This window comes from Haliotis asinina, chromosome 2, assembly GCF_037392515.1.
Source record: "Haliotis asinina isolate JCU_RB_2024 chromosome 2, JCU_Hal_asi_v2, whole genome shotgun sequence".
NCBI classification, from domain to species: domain Eukaryota; kingdom Metazoa; phylum Mollusca; class Gastropoda; order Lepetellida; family Haliotidae; genus Haliotis; species Haliotis asinina.
In genome coordinates, this window is record NC_090281.1 from 98,565,753 (window position 1) to 98,589,216 (window position 23,464).

At 40.1% G+C, this 23,464-nt stretch overlaps 1 protein-coding gene across 1 annotated transcript in view; it reads left to right on the forward strand.

The window, feature by feature from the left end:
• Nucleotides 1-23,464, forward strand: part of LOC137274674 (arf-GAP with Rho-GAP domain, ANK repeat and PH domain-containing protein 1-like) — a 115,378-nt gene that overhangs the window by 82,781 nt on the left and 9,133 nt on the right. The window contains exons 31-39 of the mRNA XM_067808005.1: nucleotides 1-75; nucleotides 450-527; nucleotides 866-994; nucleotides 7,945-8,050; nucleotides 8,860-8,947; nucleotides 10,215-10,301; nucleotides 20,791-20,874; nucleotides 21,589-21,648; nucleotides 23,291-23,396. The exon at nucleotides 1-75 is cut by the window's left edge and continues 16 nt beyond it. Of these exons, the coding sequence (XP_067664106.1) occupies nucleotides 1-75; nucleotides 450-527; nucleotides 866-994; nucleotides 7,945-8,050; nucleotides 8,860-8,947; nucleotides 10,215-10,301; nucleotides 20,791-20,874; nucleotides 21,589-21,648; nucleotides 23,291-23,396 (813 nt within the window). The remainder of the gene's footprint in view (nucleotides 76-449; nucleotides 528-865; nucleotides 995-7,944; nucleotides 8,051-8,859; nucleotides 8,948-10,214; nucleotides 10,302-20,790; nucleotides 20,875-21,588; nucleotides 21,649-23,290; nucleotides 23,397-23,464) is intronic.

The following is a 23,464-nucleotide window of genomic DNA, read 5'->3' on the forward strand; positions in this document are numbered from 1 at the left end:
TGCAGGATCAGCAGTTAACGTCTGATGATGTTCCTGTCATCGTCAACAGGTGTATTGATGCCATCACTGTGTCAGGTAAGGGGCTGGACCTGCAGGTACAAGTAACTGATCTATTCTCCTCCTCATCCTTGCACTATCTTCATTCCTGACTGAAATATACTCATAATGTCTTACCTCTGTCGCATCATTTAGGCTGCCTTTAAAATAGAGTATTGTTGTAACCAAATAATAGTCTCAGTCTTCTGTCCTCTAAAACTTCTGTCAATGATATATATATAAAGGCATATTTACCACCAACCTTATATGTAAGATTAATGGGCATATACTGTCCACATGCCACAATGCTCCTTAATTGTTGAAAGGATATAATCAGTAAAGACTTGCCTACAATCTTGCCTGTGTATCTCTTCTACTGAACTATGTGTAGAGAGTGTAGAGTTGTCTTGCAGGTCTGAAGTCGACGGGTATCTACCGGGAAAGTGCAACAAACTCTCGGGTACAGCTGCTCCTGGAAGAGCTCAGGAAAGGTGAGAGTTCTACAAATGTTCTTACCTTGGCTTGAGCTTGGCATGAACGGAGATACAAGGACGTTTTATCACAGCTAGTACCTTGTGTCACACTGGGCAACCAGGTTCAACTGATGCACCTTGACACAGTGGGCAGCACTCTGAAAGCAGCCATTTCACCTTTAATCTTCAAACCAAGAAGTTCCCAAAACTTATCTTCTTGTAGACTGGGGCTAAACCTGTAACTTATCTCTGTGTAACTTTACTTTGAATGAACTGATGTTGTTTCAAGGTATTCAGAAGGTCACATTCCACAGATTCCAACCACAGAGGTCTGTAACGTCTGTTCACTGTTCCAGATGCAAGGGGTGTAAAGATGGATGACTTCACCTGCAATGAAGTGGCAAATGCATTGAAACGCTTCTTCCGAGGACTGGATGACTCACTCTTCACCAGAAACAGCTACTCCAAGTGGATAGAAATCCCAGGTACAGGCCCAGGTTGTAGTCACGTGCAGATTGTGTTTGAGAGGTATCTGTTTTGTATGCAAGACTGTGGTGGACTTCATATGTTACAGAGAAACTTCTCCCTGTACCAACTTCGTATGTTACAGAGAAACTTCTCCCTGTACCAACTTCATATGTTACAGAGAAACTTCTCCCAGTACCAACTTCATATGTTACAGAGAAACTTCTCCCAGTACCAACTTCATATGTTACAGAGAAACTTCTCCCAGTACCAACTTCCTATGTTACAGAGAAACTTCTCACAGTACCAACTTCATATGTTACAGAGAAACTTCTCCCAGTACCAACTTCATATGTTACAGAGAAACTTCTCCCTGTACCAACTTCGTATGTTACAGAGAAACTTCTCCCTGTACCAGCTTCGTATGTTACAGAGAAACTTCTCCCAGTACCAACTTGTATGTTACAGAGAAACTTCTCCCAGTACCAACTTTGTATGTTACAGAGAAACTTCTCCCAGTACCAACTTCATATGTTACAGAGAAACTTCTCCCAGTACCAACTTCATATGTTACAGAGAAACTTCTCCCTCTACCAACTTCGTATGTTACAGAGAAACTTCTCCCAGTACCAACTTCATATGTTACAGAGAAACTTCTCCCTGTACCATTTTTGTATGTTACAGAGAAACTTCTCCCAGTACCAACTTCGTATGTTACAGAGAAACTTCTCCCTGTACCAACTTCATATGTTACAGAGAAACTTCTCCCAGTACCAACTTCGTATGTTACAGAGAAACTTCTCCCAGTACCAACTTCCTATGTTACAGAGAAACTTCTCCCAGTACCAACTTCGTATGTTACAGAGAAACTTCTCTCTGTACCAGCTTCATATGTTACAGAGAAACTTCTCCCAGTACCAACTTCGTATGTTACAGAGAAACTTCTCCCAGTACCAACTTCGTATGTTACAGAGAAACTTCTCCCAGTACCAACTTCGTATGTTACAGAGAAACTTCTCCCAGTACCAACTTCGTATGTTACAGAGAAACTTCTCCCAGTACCAACTTCGTATGTTACAGAGAAACTTCTCCCAGTACCAGCTTCGTATGTTACAGAGAAACTTCTCCCAGTACCAACTTCGTATGTTACAGAGAAACTTCTCCCAGTACCAACTTCATATGTTACAGAGAAACTTCTCCCAGTACCAACTTTGTATGTTACAGAGTACCTTCTCCCAGTACCAACTTCGTATGTAACAGAGAAACTTCTCCCAGTACCAACTTCATATGTTACAGAGAAACTTCTCCCAGTACCAACTTCATATGTTACAGAGAAACTTCTCCCAGTACCAACTTCGTATGTTACAGAGACACTTCTCCCAGTACCAACTTCCTATGTTACAGAGAAACTTCTCCCAGTACCAACTTTGTATGTTACAGAGTACCTTCTCCCAGTACCAACTTCGTATGTTACAGAGAAACTTCTCCCAGTACCAACTTTGTATGTTACAGAGAAACTTCTCCCAGTACCAACTTTGTATGTTACAGAGAAACTTCTCCCAGTACCAACTTCGTATATTACAGAGAAACTTCTCCCAGTACCAACTTCATATGTTACAGAGAAACTTCTCCCAGTACCAACTTTGTATGTTACAGAGTACCTTCTCCCAGTACCAACTTCGTATGTTACAGAGTACCTTCTCCCAGTACCAACTTTGTATGTTACAGAGAAACTTCTCCCAGTACCAACTTCGTATGTTACAGAGAAACTTCTCCCAGTACCAACTTTGTATGTTACAGAGAAACTTCTCCAAATACCATCCAGTTTGATGACAGTATCCTCAGTGTTTATAGTTAACTGTGCACGTAAACTGTGTGTTTTGTTAAGAGAGCTGATGCAGATATTTCGAGACGCACAGTCCTTGCAGCATGGATGCCATCACAAATTATATTTGTAGGACAATCACCATTGGAAGTCTGAAAGCTTCTCCACAAAACACTCTGGATCATAGGTACGATGTGTGAAGCCCATTCTGGTGCCTGTGCACTGATATTGCTGCAGTATTGCCAAAAGCAATTTAAAATTAAACTCACTCACTCACTCTTATTCTGTTTGTGTAGACCTGTGATCTGGGTAAGAATTGATCTTCAGTAACCCGTGTATAAGATCTGATGGTCATGCTCGCTGACTTGGTTGACACATTTCATCTTATCCTAGTTGAGTAGATCGATGCTCATGTTGTTGATTGTCTGTATTTACAGACTGCTGCCATGTAACCTGGAATATTTCTGAGTGCTGTGTAATACTAAACTCACTAACTGTTTGTGTATATCATTGCTTGCTGTTGTAATCACTTGTATGCCAGATCCTGACTCACCTGACCATATTGTTGAGTGAGCTGTTAGACATCAATAACACAAATAAGCAGACCTGTTTTTACAGCAGAATGAGTTGTTTTCACTGCTGTGAAGGGTTTGTTCTGTGTTAGAAGTTAACTGTATCACCTGAAATTAATCAACTTTCCTGCTATCAATTACATTTTTTGGAGGATCTTTGTGCTTGTTAATACTGTGGTTCTATCCTTCAAAGATTGTTGATTAAAAATAGATTTACAGTGCCTTACAAAGAATTTACTGACTGGCCAGTTTTAGCAATATCATGGCGGGGGATGGTAGAAATGGGCTTCACACATGTTGGGAATCAAACCCGGGTCTTCAGTATGACGAGCAAATGCTTTAACCACTGGGCTACCCCATAGCCTGTGTTACTTTTAACACTGTGGTGGATGGCAACCCTGAAGTCTTTGTTTCATATCACTGAAGAAAGAGAGAATAATGAAAAGTGATAATCATTGCTATGATTGACCAGTTCGTGGGACTGGGAGACCTGATGACATGCAGGCTATTGTCATGATGGAGGAATGTAGCAATGGCCAAGTAGAGCTTTCACTCGCCCACCGCTGAACCAGATCACCAGTGTCTTTCCTACAGGAGACTATTGGGGGGCAAACAACTAGTGCAATAATGATAGTCTATTGTGATTAACTATTGTAATATTATTGCAATAGTTTTCTCTCCTTGCATTGTCTCATTTGAAGTCATGAAGTGATAGTTAAAGGTCACATGCAACCAAAAAATCAAACATAATTAAAACACATTTATCACTTATTCATGACGTATAATATACACTGCTTCTTTTAAAAAAAACAAATAAACAAAATTATAAGCGTACAATCGCGATTCAAAAGTGCAATATTTTGTACTTAGGCTTACTTCCCCCGAAACGAAGCCCACGGGAGACCAAACCCAGTCATAGCTTGTGGATGTGCACTCAAGTGTAACGACGACCTCTGATTGGCTGTTTCATTTGCTGATATGCTGAGGGTTCATTGTGTGTACAGAAAGGTGATCTGTTTGATGGGCATTTTAGAAGTATGGCGAGTCACATGAAAGTAAGATTCTGTATGGATAACAACTTCTTTTTGTGTACTTGATGCGTCGTTTCAGTATGGATTCATATACTGTTGTCAAACAAAATCATACACACTAAAAGAAGTTGTTATCCATGAAGAATGTATATAGAGATGCTGGATTTTGAAAATACATGTTTTCTGAATTTCCGCTCGATCCAATAAAAAATCATGTCAGTAAAGATGGTAAACTACTGCGTGGCTGGAATCTGTCATTCGTCCAAGTACAAAGCAGGACTTGAAACTGACAAGAGTTTGCACCAGTTTCCGTCAGATCCAGTCATCCGAAAAAAGTGAATGTAGTTTTTTTTGCAACCCACAGACATGAAAACATGTCGTGTATCACACGTGCCTAGTTACATAATGTGGCAGAGACGGGGCTCGGGTGCACGAGTCATAAATCAACTCATTTTCTTTATGTCGTATAGTCTGATAGGTGTTAAGCTCAAATTGCACGTGGTCAATGATTGAAGCTGTGTACTGCATGTTGTCTTTAGCAGACAGACAGGGAGACATATAGGTGTGAATAAACCAGACAATGAACTTTCTCTGTGACAGGGACTGCTTACCACAATCAACAAGTTTTTTTACGTAACGAGTAGATTATTTACTTGTTTGTGTACACAACCGAGATTAGACTACTGCTCACGACCTCAGATGCTGGGTATGCATACTGTTTCAAGCTCCGCGAACCTATTCACTGCACATGCGTTATGGACGCAGCGCAGCACATCTGTTGAAACCAGTTTTCCCCCCAGCGCTGGGGGGAATTTAGTGAAACGTTTGAACTCCGATTTCGTGGGCTTTTTTTTCATCGCGTTTTTTTCAACTTTATAGGTTGAATTGGCATTTTTTATGATTTGTTTCGGTAAGTGCATACCGAAAGGTACCAGAATCTGCAAAGTTGTATTTTACGTTGCATGTGACCTTTAATATGAAATATAAACAAGATAAAGTAGTTTCAGTCTCTTTCAAAATGTCTAACCCTGCTTTTATCTGTCTTTAATCCCCTCTATGAGGATTTATATTCTAAGAAATCTTCTCTTGTTCCACCTTTTGGGCATAGAGTTACACCATTCCTTCTGGTGCTGGCATTGAGCTAGAGACTATATCTCCTTTGTGTTTGCTTTCTTCTCCTCCTTGGCAAATAGTGTGGCCACAAGTTAATTTAACTCTTACACAGTTTAAGAAGTCAGAAACTAATGAATAACAATATGAACAACAATATAACCAAGTAAAAAATAAATATAGCAATTGCAAACCCATATTTACAGATGGGTCCAAGGATGGTGGCGCAGTTGCTTGTGCCACTGTCATTGGATCCAGAACAATATCTTCTGTATGACCAAATTGCAGCTCTATTTTCACTGCTGAAGCAAACGCCATATTAACGGGTATGTTCAAAGATATCCTAGACATAAACAGTATATTATCTATTCAGACTCTCTTTCTTGCCTTCAGACTATTAAAAATTGTTCTTGCAAACAACCACTTTTTATTGAAATTATTGAAATGCATAATGTTCTTGCTATTGGCCAATACAACATCGTCTTCTGTTGGTTACCCAGCCACGTAGGCATTTGTGGGAACACAGTGGCTGATCTTGCTGTCGAGGCAGCACTGAACAAATCTGTGACACCACTTCTTATTCCATGCACTGATTATAAAGCTACCATTAGATCTTGTATCCGTAAAGTAATGTAAGTCCCCATGGTCCCTAGTATGGTGATCTACCTTCAGTTGTTGGCAGTCTATGGCTAATTTTTATGTTGCATCGTCTTCTATAGTTCAACTGTTTTAGATTTAATTGCTAGTCTTAAATGGATATCTGTGATATTTACCAGTGGTTTTACTGTTCTTCGTCAACAGGGTTTTCGTTTCTTATATTCATTCATTTTACAATGTCATTATTACTTGTTCTCGTCATGATATGGCTGCAATATTGCCGATGTGACGATAGATATTAGCTCTCTCACTCACTCTTTCAAAAACTGACAAGAAATGTGAAACCCTGATCAAGTAAGCAGTCAAGATTGTTCAAGAGGTAACAGGGGTGGATAAGTCTGAATCAAAGTGAACAAATCTGGTACATCCCGTACTTTATGCCGCATATTTTTCAACAGGAGTTAATTACTAAACTATCGATACTTACATACACTATCGATACATGGATAGTATATCATTTCTACCATTGATTAATTGCTATAGGAGACTTAGCAATTGCAATTCTCCGATAGTTTGATGCATCGATACAGCCTTCATGTTTTCCCTGATGACATGTCTTTAACACTGAAAGTAACAAGAGTGTCCATTCCTGATTGGGTTTGTAAGCATGTACGTGTGGTGTGTGATGGTGACCTCTCGGACAGCCTGGGATCTGTGAATATTCATAGGGAAGTTACAGTTTCAGAATAGAATCTTTCTGTCAGTGGTGGTGGTGAACATAACGTAGCACTAGCCTTTGGCATGAAATATTGACAATACTAGTTGACAGAGAGAGCTGTATCTGTGCAAATACTTACAAAGTGCATCTCAAACAGCATGTCTCTATTGTTGTGTTTGTACTGGTAATGTAAGTACAGCACTGTTGACATGTTTGAAATGAACCTTTATGGAGACAACTACAGTAGAGTTACTTCCCTTTGACATGGCAATGCAAAAACATACTAACGAATACAAGTTCCAAAAGACATTATTACAGTTTGTAGACATAACAACTTGAATATTCATATAATAACCAATCAATGCGTATAATCATGTCTGGATAGATTATACATACACGTAGTAAACAAGATTGTTTACAGCTAGTTATTGTTCAGATATCGCGGGCATCGGAATGTCGGGGTCTGGACTAATGCGACCTGACTGTACCTACAGTGTGGATATATCTGATTGTGGTCTATGTAGTTTTTGTCAGTAATGTAATATTCCCAACAGCTGGAATGGCTTGTTTCCTTACCTATGAGTATTGACACATTATGTGTCAGTCTCTGTGAATTGAAAATAATGCTATGTCATGGTGTTGTTGAAACATTTTGAGGTATATGATATGGTCTGGTAGGCTGCATGTCCATAAGAACTGCATATGCGCAGAGACATGAGGTCATTGTAAAGCTTGAATGCTGTTAACTTGTCTCGCTATTGGGTCAAATCAGCATTACATGTTTTGACTATTAGCAATAAGTTTACAATATTTTCTTTATAAATGTGACATGTTGGTCAGGGATTAACATGGTAATAGTCACAACTGTAACATCACCCAACATAAAAAAGATTTGTGGTTAGTACCAATACTTTTGTTTAGTCAAGACGGTTCACTGATTGTGGTTTGACAGGAATATCCTGAAAGTGGTGAGAACCAAGAAACACAGTTTGCTATATCCATCAGCTCATTGTTTTGTGTTTGTTCTAGACATAATTTACTTTATAGAGCTGTGAAGACTGAATGTAAACAGCATTATTGAGGTTGTTATCTTAATTGCAGTGTGTGTACTTTACAGGTTTTGGTGACCAGGCGCACAAGTTGAACAGGTACCACTACCTGCTGGACAAACTGCCCATGATCAACTACAACACTCTCAAGAAACTTGTCATGCATCTACACAGGTGAGTCTGAGTGAGGTATATGTTCTCATTGTCTGTTCAGTGTGTCTGAGTGAGGTATATGTTCACATTGTCTGTTCAGTGTGTCTGAGTGAGGTATATGTTCTCATTGTCTGTTCAGTGTGTCTGAGTGAGGTTTGTTTTCACATGGTCTGTTCAACTTGTGTGAGTGAGGTATATGTTCTCATTGTCTTTTCAATGTGTGTGAGTGAGGTATTTGTTCTCATAGTCTGTTCAGTGTGTGTGAGTGAGGTATATGTTCTCATTGTCTTTTCAGTGTGTCTGATTGAGGTATATGTTCTCATTGACTGTTCAGTGTGTCTGAGTGAGGTATATGTTCACATTGACTGTTCAGTGTGTCTGAGTGAGGTATATGTTCACATTGTCTGTTCTGGTGTGTCTGAGTGAGGTATATGTTCAGATTGTCTGTTCAATGTGTCAGAGTGAGGAATATGTTTGCATTGTGTGTTTCTGGGTGCCTGTATGAGGTATATATTCACATTGGCTGTTTTGGGGTGACTGAGTGAGGTATGTGTTCACATTGTTTGTTGAGTGTCTGAGTGAGATGTGTGTTCACATTGTTCCAGTGTGTCTGAGAGAGGTATTTGTTCTCATTGTTTGTTGAGTGTGTCTGAGTGAGATGTGTGTTCACATTGTTCCAGTGTGTCTGAGAGAGGTATTTGTTCTCATTGTTTGTTGAGTGTGTCTGAGTGAGATGTGTGTTCACATTGTTCCAGTGTGTCTGAGAGAGGTATTTGTTCTCATTGTCTGTTCAATGTGTCTGAGGTATATGTGCAGGATGTCTGTTTCAGGGTGTCTCAGTTCAGCAGTGAGAACCGCATGTCACAAGAAAACCTGGCTACATGTTTTGCTCCATCGTTGATGAGGACAGACAATATGGTGAGTCCCTTTGTTATCCCCCTGGCATGTAATCATTTTGTCTCTGGAGCATAACTCAGAAACCGTTCAATATTTTAGACCAAACTTGATAGATATAATGATATGAGCTCAACCTATAGTTGTGCCATTTGCTATTTACAGAGTTTTGGCATTTTTATTTTTTTTGTTTTTCTGTGGAACATTTTGGTGTTTGTCTAGTGGTGGGGTGGGATTCGTTTCCGGAGCAGAACTCAAAAACCGCTCAATATTTTTCTGCAAAACTTGATAGATATATGTGGCAGGCCCAAAGTGGTGCCTTTTAGTATTTACAGGTCTTTGTGGTGTATTATTTTCTGGGTTTCCATGGAAATGTTTCGGACTTAATCTCAAAATGGAGGAATGGGCTTCGTTTCCGGAGCAGAACTCAAAAACCGTTCAATATTTTTCTGCAAAACTTGATAGATATGTGTGGCAGGCCCAATGTGGTGCCTTTTGGTATTTACAGATTTTTGTGATTTATCATTTTCTTGGTTTCCATGAAAACGTATCGGACTTAGTCTCAAAATGGAGGTATGTGCTTCGTTTCTGGAGCAGAGCAGATATCAATCGGAACCTAAAGTGTTGCCTTTTGCTATTTCCAGGTTTTAGTGATTTATCATTTTCTCAGTTTCCATGGAAACGTTTTTGACTTACTGTCAAAAGTGAGAGGTGTGTTTCGTTTCCGGAGCAGAACTCAAATACGTCTTAATATCTGTCAGTAAAACTTGGTAGATATGTGTGGCAGACCCCAAAGTGGTGCCTTTTGCTATTTACAGGTTTTATGATGTATTATTTTCTTGGTTTCATGAACATGTTGCTGACTTCGTTTCCGGAGCACAGCTCGAAAACCATTTCATATCTTTCAACAGATCTTGGCAGATATACAAGACAAATCTTGAAATGGTGACTTTTTCTGATTACATATATATGGCGTTTATATTTTTCATGAATTCCATGGAAACAATTCAGACTTGGTCTAAAAACACAATAAGTAACTGTCGGATGATTTGTCCTTTCAAATATGTAAGGGCCGGGGGGATATGTGATCTTCTGATGACTCTTGTTTTTCTGAAGTGAAATTCATTGGTACGTTTTCATGGCATACAGACTATATTGCTATTGGATGTTAATCAGCTTGTGTTGACTGGATTACTTCATGTGCGCTGGCTCACATGGTGCCTCTGAACAATGGCTTGTTGATGATTATCGTGAATTAGATTGTATTGACTGGATTTCTTCCTGTGTTCAGGAGACTGGGGCTGGCATGGGAGGAGAACTGGCGCGCGAGATGTGTGTGCTGACTGACATCATCAAGAACCATGAATCCCTCCTGAGGGTAAGACGATATCATCAACCACTGGCATCAGAGTCAGGAAACTTGGAACATGTTTAGAATGTTTAATTTCTGTGGTACATGTGTATCCACTTCAGAGTATGTGTTTACGATTCACTTTTGGGCAAAGTGTTTGTGTTATTCATCAGGTATATCCAAACAATATATGTGTGTGTGTGTGCGTGTGTCCGTGCATGAGTGCGTGCGTGCGTGTGCGTGTGCGTGTGCGTATGTGTGCATGCATGTATCTATGTAGCTATGTATCTATCTATGTATCAAGGTATTTATGTATGTATCTATGTATCTGTCTATGTACCGAGGTATCTATGTATTAAAATCCCAAATCTGAATTTTTTTTCAAATATTGAATTATGACCAAAGTGTCAATATACAATATCTCACCCCTTCTAAGGTACTTGTAAACCTGGATATCTTCAAAACATGAACACCCAAACCTAGATTTTCCATATTTCAGCCTCAATTTTGACTTTTCTTCATGTTTGGGTTTCGGCATTTGAATCCTGAATCTGAATATTTTGTTCAGATTCAGGATTATGACCAGCAGTGTCAATATAATAATGATAATATGATAATGATAATGATAATAAGACAAAATGTTAACATGAAATGTCGACTATGCAATGAAATTACAGAGACTGTCCAACACCTTGTCAGTGGCTGCCCTTCCTTGGCACAAACAGCATATCTTAAAAGACATGATGGCATGGTTCGCTGTTTTTATTATCATTTTCGTTGTGCCTGTGGGTTTGACCCCGAGGTCCATCCATGGTATGACCCTGAACATGTCCAGGGCGTCCTGAAAATGATGCTTTCAAACTTCTCTGGAATAGGCCAATATACAGCCTGAGACGATTTCCAGCCAACAAACCTGATCTTGTCCTTTTTGATAAAGCAAATGAAATTATTTATATCATTGAATTTTCTGTCCCTTTTGACAGCAATGTGATTGGAAAGATTCAGGAAAAGCATGATAAATATGCGGACCTCGCCTTTGAATTGTCTCGCTTGCATCCCAAGTACACTGTCGTAAGGCTCCCCATTGTTCTCGGTGCCCTTGGTTTGGTACCTCCTGATCTCTTGGTGCAGATCAGATGAGTGCCCAGGTTCTCCACCTTCTGACAGCCCTTCTGACATTCTGGGTAATGCAGAAGGCTGCTGTGTTGTGGAGCCTCCATATTCTCCGGAAAGTTCTTGGTGGGTTCGCCTAGGCAGTGTTTCCTGCTAGAAGTCCCATTTGCTGCCTGGGCTGCGTGTAGAGGGGGTGAGGGCCCTGAGCTGATGATGAGCTTTACCAGCCTGACTGTGCCAGGATCACCCAAACCCTCTCTGCTGCATTTCTATCTTAATCTGTAAAACATAATAATAATAAGCTTATTAATATAGTGCTGACTTCCACCACACAAAGGCAATGCCCAAAGCGCTGACAAGTCACAGTTAATATGTACAAGATAATCCGCGGATTTATGAAACATATTTTTGAAACAGGTATGTTTTGAGTCTCTTTTTGAAGAGTGGCAGAGTTGACACTAGTTTTAGATGAAGGGGCAGAGTGTTCCAAAGGGTAGCAGCTGCGTACTGAAAGCACTTGGCACCAAATGATTTGAGGTTATAAGAAGGTACACACAGGAGAAACTGATCATGGGAGCGTAGAGTTCTGGAAGGAGTGTACAGTGTCGTGAGGTCTTGAAGGTAGAGAGGTCCCATGTTGTGAATTGTCCAGTAAGTGAGAATCAGTGTTTTGAATTTGATGCGCTCACGAATATGAAGCCAATGGAGAGATCGTAGAATGGGTGATATGTGACAAGATGGCTTGCTTCTTGTTATAATACAGGCAGCAGTATTCTGAATCTTTTGTAACTTATTGATCAATTCATTTGAAACTCCAAACAATAAAGTGTTAAAGTAATCTAGGTGAGAGAGGACTAAAGTTCTCATGAGACATGCTGTAGCATCTTGTGTCAGCAGACGGTGAATGGATCCAATGTTTTTCAAACGGAAGTAGCAGCATGTGCATAACTGTGGAACTTGAGTTTCCACGGAAAGATTGCAGTCAATATGAACACCTAAGTTCTTTAGTGGAGATGTAATAGCTACTGTAGATTGACTAATGTGAAGTTGCTCAGTGTCGTATTTCTTTAATCTTGTAGGTGGTCCTACGAACAGTGCTTCTGTCTTGTCATTCAGCATCAACATGTTCGATGACATCCAATGTTGAATTGTTGAGATGCAGCTCTCGCTCTTGGAAATAACTGTTTTTTCTTCGTTTATATTAAAATGGTCTATTAGCTGTGAATAATCAGCATAAAAGTGATGGGCAACCTGCTGTTGGGAAACAATACTACAAAGTGGTCTCACATGCATTGTAAATAATACTGGTCCTAAGACCAAGCCTTGGAAAAAAGTACTAGCATTTGTACTTTACTAAGAAAGTGAAATCCCAAATATGACATATGTTGCATTTGACCACTTTCTAAATGGCATCGTGTAATCATAGCTTTCGGCCGTGGGAGCCGTGCCAATTTACACTCATCAGAGGGGTACACAAAGTACGCAGTCTAGACTACCAGTTGTCCGACTTTCATTTTTGTGGAAGTCACGGTGGCTGAGCGGGCTAGGCGGCTGACTTTGTGTGCTGGCGATTAGGTGCCTGACTCTGAGGGTGCGGGTTCGAATCCCGCATGGGACTCAACCGAAAAAAGTACTAGCATTTGTACTTCACTAAGAAAGTGAAATCCCAAATATGACATATGTTGCATTTGACCACTTTCTAAATGGCATCGTGTAATCATAGCTTTCGGCCGTGGGAGCCGTGCCAATTTACACTCATCAGAGGGGTACACAAAGTACGCAGTCTAGACTACCAGTTGTCCGACTTTCATTTTTGTGGAAGTCGCGGTGGCTGAGCGGGCTAGGCGGCTGACTTTGTGTGCTGGCGATTAGGTGCCTGACTCTGAGGGTGCGGGTTCGAATCCCGGATGGGACTCAACCGAAAAAAGTACTAGCATTTGTACTTTACTAAGAAAGTGAAATCCCAAATATGACATATGTTGCATTTGACCACTTTCTAAATGGCATCGTGTAATCATAGCTTTCGGCCGTGGGAGCCGTGCCAATTTACACTCATCAGAGGGGTACACAAAGTACGCAGTCTAGACTACCAGTTGTCCGACTTTCATTTTTGTGGAAGTCGCGGTGGCTGAGCGGGCTAGGCGGCTGACTTTGTGTGCTGGCGATTAGGTGCCTGACTCTGAGGGTGCGGGTTCGAATCCCGGATGGGACTCAACCGAAAAAAGTACTAGCATTTGTACTTTACTAAGAAAGTGAAATCCCAAATATGACATATGTTGCATTTGACCACTTTCTAAATGGCATCGTGTAATCATAGCTTTCGGCCGTGGGAGCCGTGCCAATTTACACTCATCAGAGGGGTACACAAAGTACGCAGTCTAGACTACCAGTTGTCCGACTTTCATTTTTGTGGAAGTCGCGGTGGCTGAGCGGGCTAGGCGGCTGACTTTGTGTGCGGGCTAGGCGGCTGACTTTGTGTGCTGGCGATTAGGTGCCTGACTCTGAGAGTGCGGGTTCGAATCCCGGATGGGACTCAACCGAAAAAAGTACTAGCATTTGTACTTTACTAAGAAAGTGAAATCCCAAATATGACATATGTTGCTTTCTGCAGGACTTTTGATAAAATAGATAAGTTAGATACTGGCCTGTAATTTTTCAGGATGTCTGCATCAAGGGAAGGCTTCTTGCAGGCTTAATGACAGCTGTATTGAAGCTAATCGGAAACCATGTCGGTTGACAAGCTCAAGTTGACAATTTTGGTTATTATGGGTAGCACACCATCAATGATTTGAAGAAGTAACTTGGTTGGAAAACAATCTAAGCTACACCAGGTTGGTTTTGTGTCATTGATGATTTTGTGCAGTTCATTAACAGTCACTTCGGAAAGTTACTGAAATGTTCACCGTAAAATTCACAGTGGGACAGGTTGTCACAGAATGAGCCAAGTTTTCCACGTAAACTGGAAGTTTTGCTAGCAAAGAAGGATGAGGAACTGTTTGCAAGAGTGGTAGGGTCACTTCCTTTAGGTAATATGACATCTTGTTTTCTACCTAATAAGCCAGTAAGTTTTGAGAACAGCAGTTTGGGATCACCCTCAGATTTGTTGACTTTAGAGTTAATGTCAGCTGCCCTAGTATTTCTGATAATGTTTTTCAACTCCTGACAAGCAGCATTATACATCTGGTGGTGTATCTGGAGCCAAGATTTTTGCCAACGTCGTTCGGCAATACGCTTGCGTCTTTTGGAGGACAAGACATCATCATCGTACCATGGTGGCGCATCTTTTGGACACAGCTTCTTAGTCTTCAGTGGAGCATGCTTATCAAGAACACATTGAAGAGTATCATTGAACATGTCGACTAGTGTGTTAAGGTCATTCGGAGGGTCTACTATAAGAGGAGAACTATTCAGTTCAATCACAAGATCAACGGTATCAATATAAGAATGAAGATTTTTTATGGATATCAACTTCTTTATGAGAGAACACAACGTTTCGGAGTTAATGCTTACTCCTTCATCAGGTGAAGAATGAGTAAGCATTAACTCCGAAACGTTGTGTTCTCTCATAAAGAAGTTGATATCCATAAAAAATCTTCATTCTTATGTATTTTCACTTCTAAATGACATTCAAAGAACGGTATCAATAGTTTTTAGATTCTATATCTGCACTCTCCGGACCTTTCAGCCTCAGACAATCAAGAGTAAATGTTAGAATGCAATAATCTGACATCTGTGTATCTAGCACCTGAACATCAAGGTGTTTTCGACTCACGACCCAGTCAAGTCCCCTGTGGTGTGTAGACTCATTGACACATTGCATCAATGTGTAGACTCATTGACACATTGCATCAAGTCATGGGCATCAAGAATAGCACATATCCTCTTCGTAAGTGAATCACTGCACAGGTCATAATGCACTCTGAAGTCTCCCAAAAGAAGAATCTCAGTTGAGTGTTATCCAGGTTATCGCATAAATTCGACAGGTCTCCAACAAACACTGAAGTTGTGAGTTTATTCACTTTTGATGGTGGTGGCGTGTAGATACAGACAGCCTTGAAGGGCTTCATCCCGTACATAACTGAACATGAGAGATGTTGAAATAATGAAAATGTCAGAGGCAGTTTAATGACTTTAACATCTAACTCCTGCCTGTACAGAACAGCGACAAGCCCACCTCTGCATTCCAGGCAGGGAACTTGCAACAGCTTGTATCTGAGTGGGGTTAATTCTGCACATTTTGCTTTGTCGTGAATGTCATGTAACCATGTTTCAGTTATGAAAGGAATGTCCATATTAGAGTCAGCTACATAGTCACAGGTTTTATTTTTCACAGACTGTGCGTTCCACAGCCCAGCTTTTAGCATTTTACATTTTTTGCCTTGGGTGAACCTGAATAAGATTATCATGATCGTATCTGCTGTTGATCCGGTTTTGATGACAAGATGAATTGAATCTATCAAAGACTCCAAACACTGTGCTGATTTTCCTTTGTTTGGTCCTCCCACCCCGGCATCCGATGTGAATAGGTCTGGTCTGACAGATACCCAGAGACCTGAGCTGATGTAACAAACTTGGTTCTATCCATTGTTTCTGGTCAGCTTTGGGCTTCAAGTCAATCAGCTGCTCTCTGCAGTATGTTAGGTCACTCATGTCCCTAGTGAGGCAACACTGGAGCAGGCTAGGGGTGATGACTGGAAAACAGTAGCCAGCCACAATCAAGATTTCTGTGAAACAGAATTTGTAGCAAGTATTTCTCAATAAATACTGCATTTTCAGACACTTTTTTACAAATGAGCATGATGACAATGTACTTATCTGTAGAGACACCATAGGTGGAGTCAATATCCAGGATATATATGCAGAAGTTGCATAAAATCATGAGAGCTCACGAGTCAGCTGCTTCCTGGTGTACGACTCAACTCAATATACATTATCTCACCCCTTCAAATGTACTAGATGCTTTTTGTGTGCCCAGGTATCGTAACAACATATAAACCTAAAGTGTGCTTCTCACTATATATTAGATCATCTCTTGTTTACCCAGAGGTTTTTGATTTGGAGGGAGAAGTTTTACTTTTTGTTAGTAAGTCCACTTCCCAGGATGTACTTTTCATAACTTTATATGAACATTAACATTCAAATGATACATGAGTGTTTGAAATAAATTGAAAAAAAATCGTTCAAGATTAAAGTCACAATACAAAGGTTTTCTGAAGTGTTACTGGAACCGCAGTTCTGTCATCCGTAGGCAGACGCTGTACCTTCATTAAATGATCATCTACATTGTAATTACCCATCATTGATGGTATATATGATAGGGAAAACACTTCTTGGTTTTGGTAGACAATGTAAAAAACACCACCTCCCCCTCTGGTTTTACATAGTCTACCAAAACCTCGGAGGCGTGTTTTCTCTTACATATAAACAATTAATGAACAATTTTCCATATTTGATCTTCAAGTATTAGTTTTCCTTCACATTTGGATTTCAGCATTTGAATCCTGAATCTGAATATTCTTTTCAGATTCAGGATTCGAATCCGTAATCTAAATGTTTGTTCATACTAAATGTGTATGTGCTTGCATGCGTGCAGGCAGGCAGGCAGGCAGGCAGGCAGGCAGGCAGGCAGGCAGGCAGGCAGGCAAGTAGGTAGCTATGAACGTACATACGTATGTGTGTGCGCATGCATGCGTATATGTATATGTATGTATTTCTTTTAGACATCTGGAATTTGGAACTTCAGCACCCCTGTAACTATGCTCTTTGCACCTTCTTCTGTCAAACGATTCTATCCCCACCATGTCTTGCATCCTTTCCCGCTTGCAAACATGAACCCTCCAGCAAAATGGAAGAAAGACGAACAGTGTCAATATGCATTATCTCACCCCTTCTAAGGTACTAGATGCTCCTTGTGAGCCTGGGTATCTTACAGTCATAAACAACTAACCAGCAGTTTTCCATTGTTTGAACCTCAAGTTTGAGTTTTCTTTTCATTCGGCTTTCAGCATTTGAATCCCAAATCTGAAGTTTTGTTCACATTCAAGATTTTTCCTTTGTAAATTCAGCATTTGGTAGTTTGGTAGGTAGGTAATTCAGTAGGTAGGTAGTTTGGTAGTTAGTTTGGTAGGTAGGTAGTTTGGTAGGTAGGTAGTTTGGTAGGTAGGTAGGTTATGTAAAATGGGCTCTTATATTGTGCTAAACTCCACACAAAAGTTCAGAGTTCATATATCTACAGGTTGACAGTCAAGGTAGGTCTTAAGATGCTGCTTGAAACAGGTTAGCGTTGAAGTTGATTTGAGATCAAAAGGAATAGCATTCCATACAACGGCAGCATTATATGCACACAATCTTCCTCCAAATGTCTTGAATCTTATGTTGGGAACCTTTAATAGGTGTTGCTCCACTGGAGTGTTCTTGTAGGGACATAATTTTCTACCAGTTCACATAGATAACCAGGTGCTGTATCATTTATACACTGATATGTGAGTGTGAGGATCTTAAAATGTATCCATTCTTTGACAGACAGCCAGTGGAGGTACCTGAGTACCGCTGGATTGATATGACAGGACTTTTCTGACAGCTTGACAACTCTAGCCATTGTGTTTTGGATGTTTTGCAACCTTTTGATTTGTTGCGCTGGAGCCCCTGGCAAGGATCATTGAACGTGCACGTGCTGCAGCCGTCTGTTCTGTGAGAAGGTGGTGTATGTTACCTATGTTCCTTTGGTGAAGGTAGCATTTTTTGACGAGGTCATTTATATGCTTGTCCATATTGAGTGACAAGTCTAGTCTCACACCCAAGTTTCTCTCATCGCTGTCGACTGTGATATGAGTTGCTTTGATCTTTTGCAGCCTTTTCTCAGGTCCTATGAGCAAAGCCTCGGTTTTATCGTTGTTTAACTTCAGCATGTTGGCGTTCATCCAGGCACTAACTCTGGATGTACAGTCTTCCATTGCCCCTAGTCCTGATTTCTGTGACTGGTCATCAAACACAAAGCAGTTGTACAACTGTGTGTCATCAGCATTATTGATGGCACAATTACTAATGACATGAGAGACAGGCTTGTTGTAAAGCGTAAACAGTACAGGGCCCAGTACCGAACCTTGTGGTACACAAGTCAAAAGAATGTTGTCAGATAATGTAGCATTAATGCTTACCCTCTGGTATCTATCTCTCAGGTATGAGCAGAACCAGTCCAAAACAACGCTGGCTATACCATATTCGATATGAAGTCGGTCTATCACCAAGGTGTGGTCAACAGTATGAAGTGCTGCTGATAAATCTAACAGAAGCAAAATTGCAACATTTCTGTCATCCTCACTGGTCCTGAAGTCATTTAATACTTTATTGAGAGCTGTCTCTGTACTGAATCCACTTCTGTAAGCCGACTGATTCTTATCAAGAAAGCCCTGAGAATGAAGGTGATCCAGGAATTTTGGGACTTGTCCTGAAGTGAAACTGAGGTTTACAATATCTGTCATAACAGGCAAGAGACAGCCCAGAACTTACAGTAATAACTTAGTAGGTATGGGATCGAGCTGGCAGAATGTTGGTTTTGAACTCTGGATCAACGGAAATTCACAAAAGAAACACTTACTTCCATATGCTCAAATGAAGTATCTGTTCTCACTTAGTGCAAATGTCGACATGGAAATAGCTTCATAGCCCTTCCACCGCTAGTCTTGTTGAGTCTTGCAAGATGTTTACATACATATCCAGGAGGCGTCATAGCAACAATGACAGAATCATCACCTTTTTCATGAAGCGAAGTCTCTTTGATAATGATATCCAATTTGTGCTCAACAAAATGATCTGAGACTTCAATGGTCTTGTTTTGCATGGATTGTGCATTCCAGAGGTTGATTCTGATGTCCTTAAACTTTTGACAAGCTGAAGTTCAACCAATTTATTTATTAAGTGGTGTTCTTCTAAAATTTGTTGTCTGAAGTTGAACTTGATAAAAAAGAAAATGTTTCGAATTTAATAATATTTCCTTTGGCACAGACATCCAGATGCTCACTCAGTGGGATACATCGGTCACTTTATTTGTTGTTTATGGACACGAACCCGGGCTCTCAAATTTCTGATTGAGCAATATACTGTTCATTATAGCCTGTGCATGTTATGACATATATACTCTCCCAAAAAGAAACGTATAAAGAAAATTGCAATGTCATGTAGCAGTGAATTAAATGTGATTCATTTTACGAAAGGGCTTCTTTGTTTTTGAGTCCTATGGTGTTTATGTCTTGAAACATCACAAAAAAATGCCAAAAACTGTAAAATACCCAACGGCGTATTTAGCAGCATGATTTTCAATATCGGCGTGTATTTTCACAGAATACACAATTCACATGCAATGCAGGTGAATGTTGGGGATCAAATAGTCTCAATGATGGGTATAAAAAGTTGATCCCAGTCTGTCGATTATTCACTGTATTTGAAATATTGTTGACGAACGCAACATGCCACGTCTAAGTGAAGGCAACCGTCATATCGCCATTGGTCTCCTTGAAGGTGGCCGGTCTCAATGTGCAGTTGTCCGACATATAAATGTTAACCAAACCACCATTTCACAGCTCTGGGAGGGAAATTGGTTGCAAATTGGTTGAATCCCGAATCAGAAAAAACTATTTTTCAGATTCAGATTTTGGATTCAAATGCCAAAACCGGAATACGAAGAAAAGTTAAACTTGAGGTTGAAATATGGAAAAATGTGCATTTTTGTCTTCATGTTTTTAGGATACCCAGGTTTACTAGGGGCCCCTAGTACCTTAGAAGGAGTGAGATAGTGTATATAGTCACGGTTGATCATAATTCCAAATCTGAACAAAATATTCAGATTCTGGATTCAACATGTATGGATTTGAATCCCAAATGGATTTGAATCCTGAATGTGAACAAAAAATTCAAATTTGGGATTTTTTTGTTCAGATTCGGGATTCAAATTCCGAATCTGAAAAAAATATTCAGATTCGGGATTCGAATCCCCGATCCCGAATCCCAAATCTGTTTCTAACTTCATGCTGTTACAATCCTGGCCAGCTCCTGATGAGACTCGACTGATTTCACTATACTGCCATACTCTGTACTTTCAACTTAAAACTGCACTTGGTGCAGGATATTGCATGAAATGCAAATCCTCATTGGTTTCCTCAACACTGTCAAGTGTTTATTCAACAAAAGTACTGTTAGTCTGACAAAACCATATGCAAACAACAAACTCTTTTGGGCCAGTAAACATGAAGAAGACAATTTGATTGTTAATATGCCTACATTAAGGTGCTCTGCTAATTGTCAACAATTATAGTGACACATGCTCTTCTAGAAGTTGTTTTTCTGTACGTACTGGATGTGAGGTCAGTCCATCAGATCCGACAGATTTGTTCTTCTGTATGTGCAGGTACAAGAACAAGAACGACAGAAACATGACAGAATGGCAATTGCAGAGAATGAAATACGAGAGAGACTGAAGAAACAGACGACAGTCAGTATACACTTTCACTTGAAATAGCTCATGTCATTAAAAAAATGTAACAATTGTGGGAGTAGATGTTTGTATCACTACATTCTCATCACTGAGAGTTGCCAGTAGTGATGATTTGGTTGTCACAAGGAGATTCCTGTATTGTCACAAACCCAGTTGGAATTTCAATGTGAATACATCAGTGACACATTGTTTAAAACAGATCATCCTTATACCTGGATATACTCAAATACTATCTCTCCCAAAAGATAACACATGTGTTTTGTTATCCCTCAGCATGTAATGCTGTGTACAGATATAATTTTCCTACATACAGATTTTTGGCACTCATGGTTTTCATGATTTCCTGGGAAACGATTTGGACTTTGTCAGTAGAAAAAGATCAAGTTGGAGTATTTGTGAGATGATTTGTTCTTTCAAACAGTTTGGTGATAGGGAGGGGTTGGGGAGGAGGGGGATTTGTTAATCTATTCATGCAACACAGTAAAGATCCATTTTTTCAGTGACTCTCAGTGAGGATATTTCTAAAACAGAAGTAGCACCTCGATGAGTGTTACGTGTACTGGATGATGTCGTGATGATTTATTGGGCGCATATTTAAGTTGATTTGGGTTTCATGTCACATAGGCACTATTTCAGCCATGTAGTGATGGGTGTATATTTAACGGTGTACTTGATGGGTTCTTGAAGTTATTTTGATGTGCTCTGTTTCAGTCTGTGATAGACAGTATGATTGTCTCAGTCTTCATCAACGACACAGAGGAAACGCTAAATGTGAGTAACTGTTGGTGGCAGCAGTGTATGGTTGTCCGATCACTAATCTGGAACTGTGGTGTTAAACATCTCTGACAGCCCAGGTTGTTGTTAAACATCACTGACTACAGTCAGAAAAGGGACCAATAAATTGAAATTTTATCATTGTACAAAATTGCCACATTAATATAAATAGTACACATGTTTATCATTTACTGATACCCAGCAGCTTTCTGACATTTGAAAATTTTCCGGACTCCACCCAAAAAAGTTGTTTAAGGAACCATCATCATTGAAAGTGCAAAAGTTGTTATCTGTTGCAGCGGGGTGAAACCGCAGAAACAAAACAGCCAGTCATGGCAGGGGACATCGCAAAATCTATTCCAGGAGACCTGTCAGTTGCTTGTCTGTCGTAGTGCCATAGTCATGACGTAAAGGGATGACATGGTTGCCTCTTGTAAGCCATCCCAAAACCAGGAATCTTGTTTGATTACGTTAGCTACCTTGTTGACACAGCTTTGCCAAGTTTAAGACGTGATTTTGTTAAGGGTTTCCTTAACTGAAATCTCTCTGTCAGGTAATCGAAAAGTTGTGTTTGATCTGTCAACATCTCCTTTGACAATACCCCATATCATTTCAATGGGGTTAAAGTCACAGTGATAGGGTGGAAGTTATCGTGGCCCTTACTTTTTATGTAATTGTCAACTTTGTAGAAAGGTTCACCTTTGTTGGTTTTTAAGATCTCATATAGCTGTGGCTTCATTGCCTTTGAAGGCTACGTGATCTGAAATTTGTCGAGCCATGATATCATTTCACCTTTTTGACTGTTTGATGTCGGGGCTTTACTGTTGGGGTCCATTACACTGTGGTATGGGGCACTGTCAATTGCAATATAAGACTTCTGTGTTAGACCTGGTACCAACTTGTTTTTGACCCACTTGAGGAAAACCACACCATTCAGATTAGTCTCTCACCTTTCCCAAGAGGCAGCTTTCTATGTGACCCCTTATCACCCCCATCGGGTACCCACTGACCAAGTACACTGGCTCGAACCCTTCCTCATGCTTCTTCTGTATTACCCTGAGAAAATTATTTTTCAAGCGAACGATATCAGAGTGTTCCCAAATTTTCTTATAATGATACCTGAAAGTGTGTGAGAGTCGCCAGAGTGTATACTCTCAGGTTGTGTTCTTTATTCAAATGCTTTTTTAAATTTTTCAGGGACATGAGCATTCATTTTTAATCGGGCATGTGTATCCCATGCACAACGAGATAGTGGCTGCTCAAAAATAAGAAATCTGTTGGGTATTAGTAAATGATGTAAATGATAAGCATGTGTACTACTTACATTTATGTGGCAAGTTTGTACAATTGGCAATTCATCGGTCCGTTTCTGACTCAAACGGACTGTACCTGGATTATTGTTTAACATCCTTGACTGACTGCAGCATTGTTAAACATCACTGACTGACTGGATTGTTGTTAAACATTACTGACTGACTGGGTTGTTGTTAAACATCACTGACGTACTGGGTTGTTGTTAAACATCACTGACAGCCTTTGTTGCTGTTTAACATCACTGACTGCCTGGGTTGTCATTTAACATCATTGTCTGACTGGGTTGTTATTAAACATCACTGACTGACTGCCTGGGATGTTTCAGGTGTCGAGTCGTGACGACGTAAAGTCCGTTATCGCCTCCATAAAGAGCAAGAAGAAGATTAGTGGCCAGTTCATGATGAGTGAAGTCATCTTAGAGGGGTCATTAGGTAGGAGTCCTCATGATGTTGAACATCTTTTAGTGTAACATCCTGAAATTCTTTCAAAATACATTTTT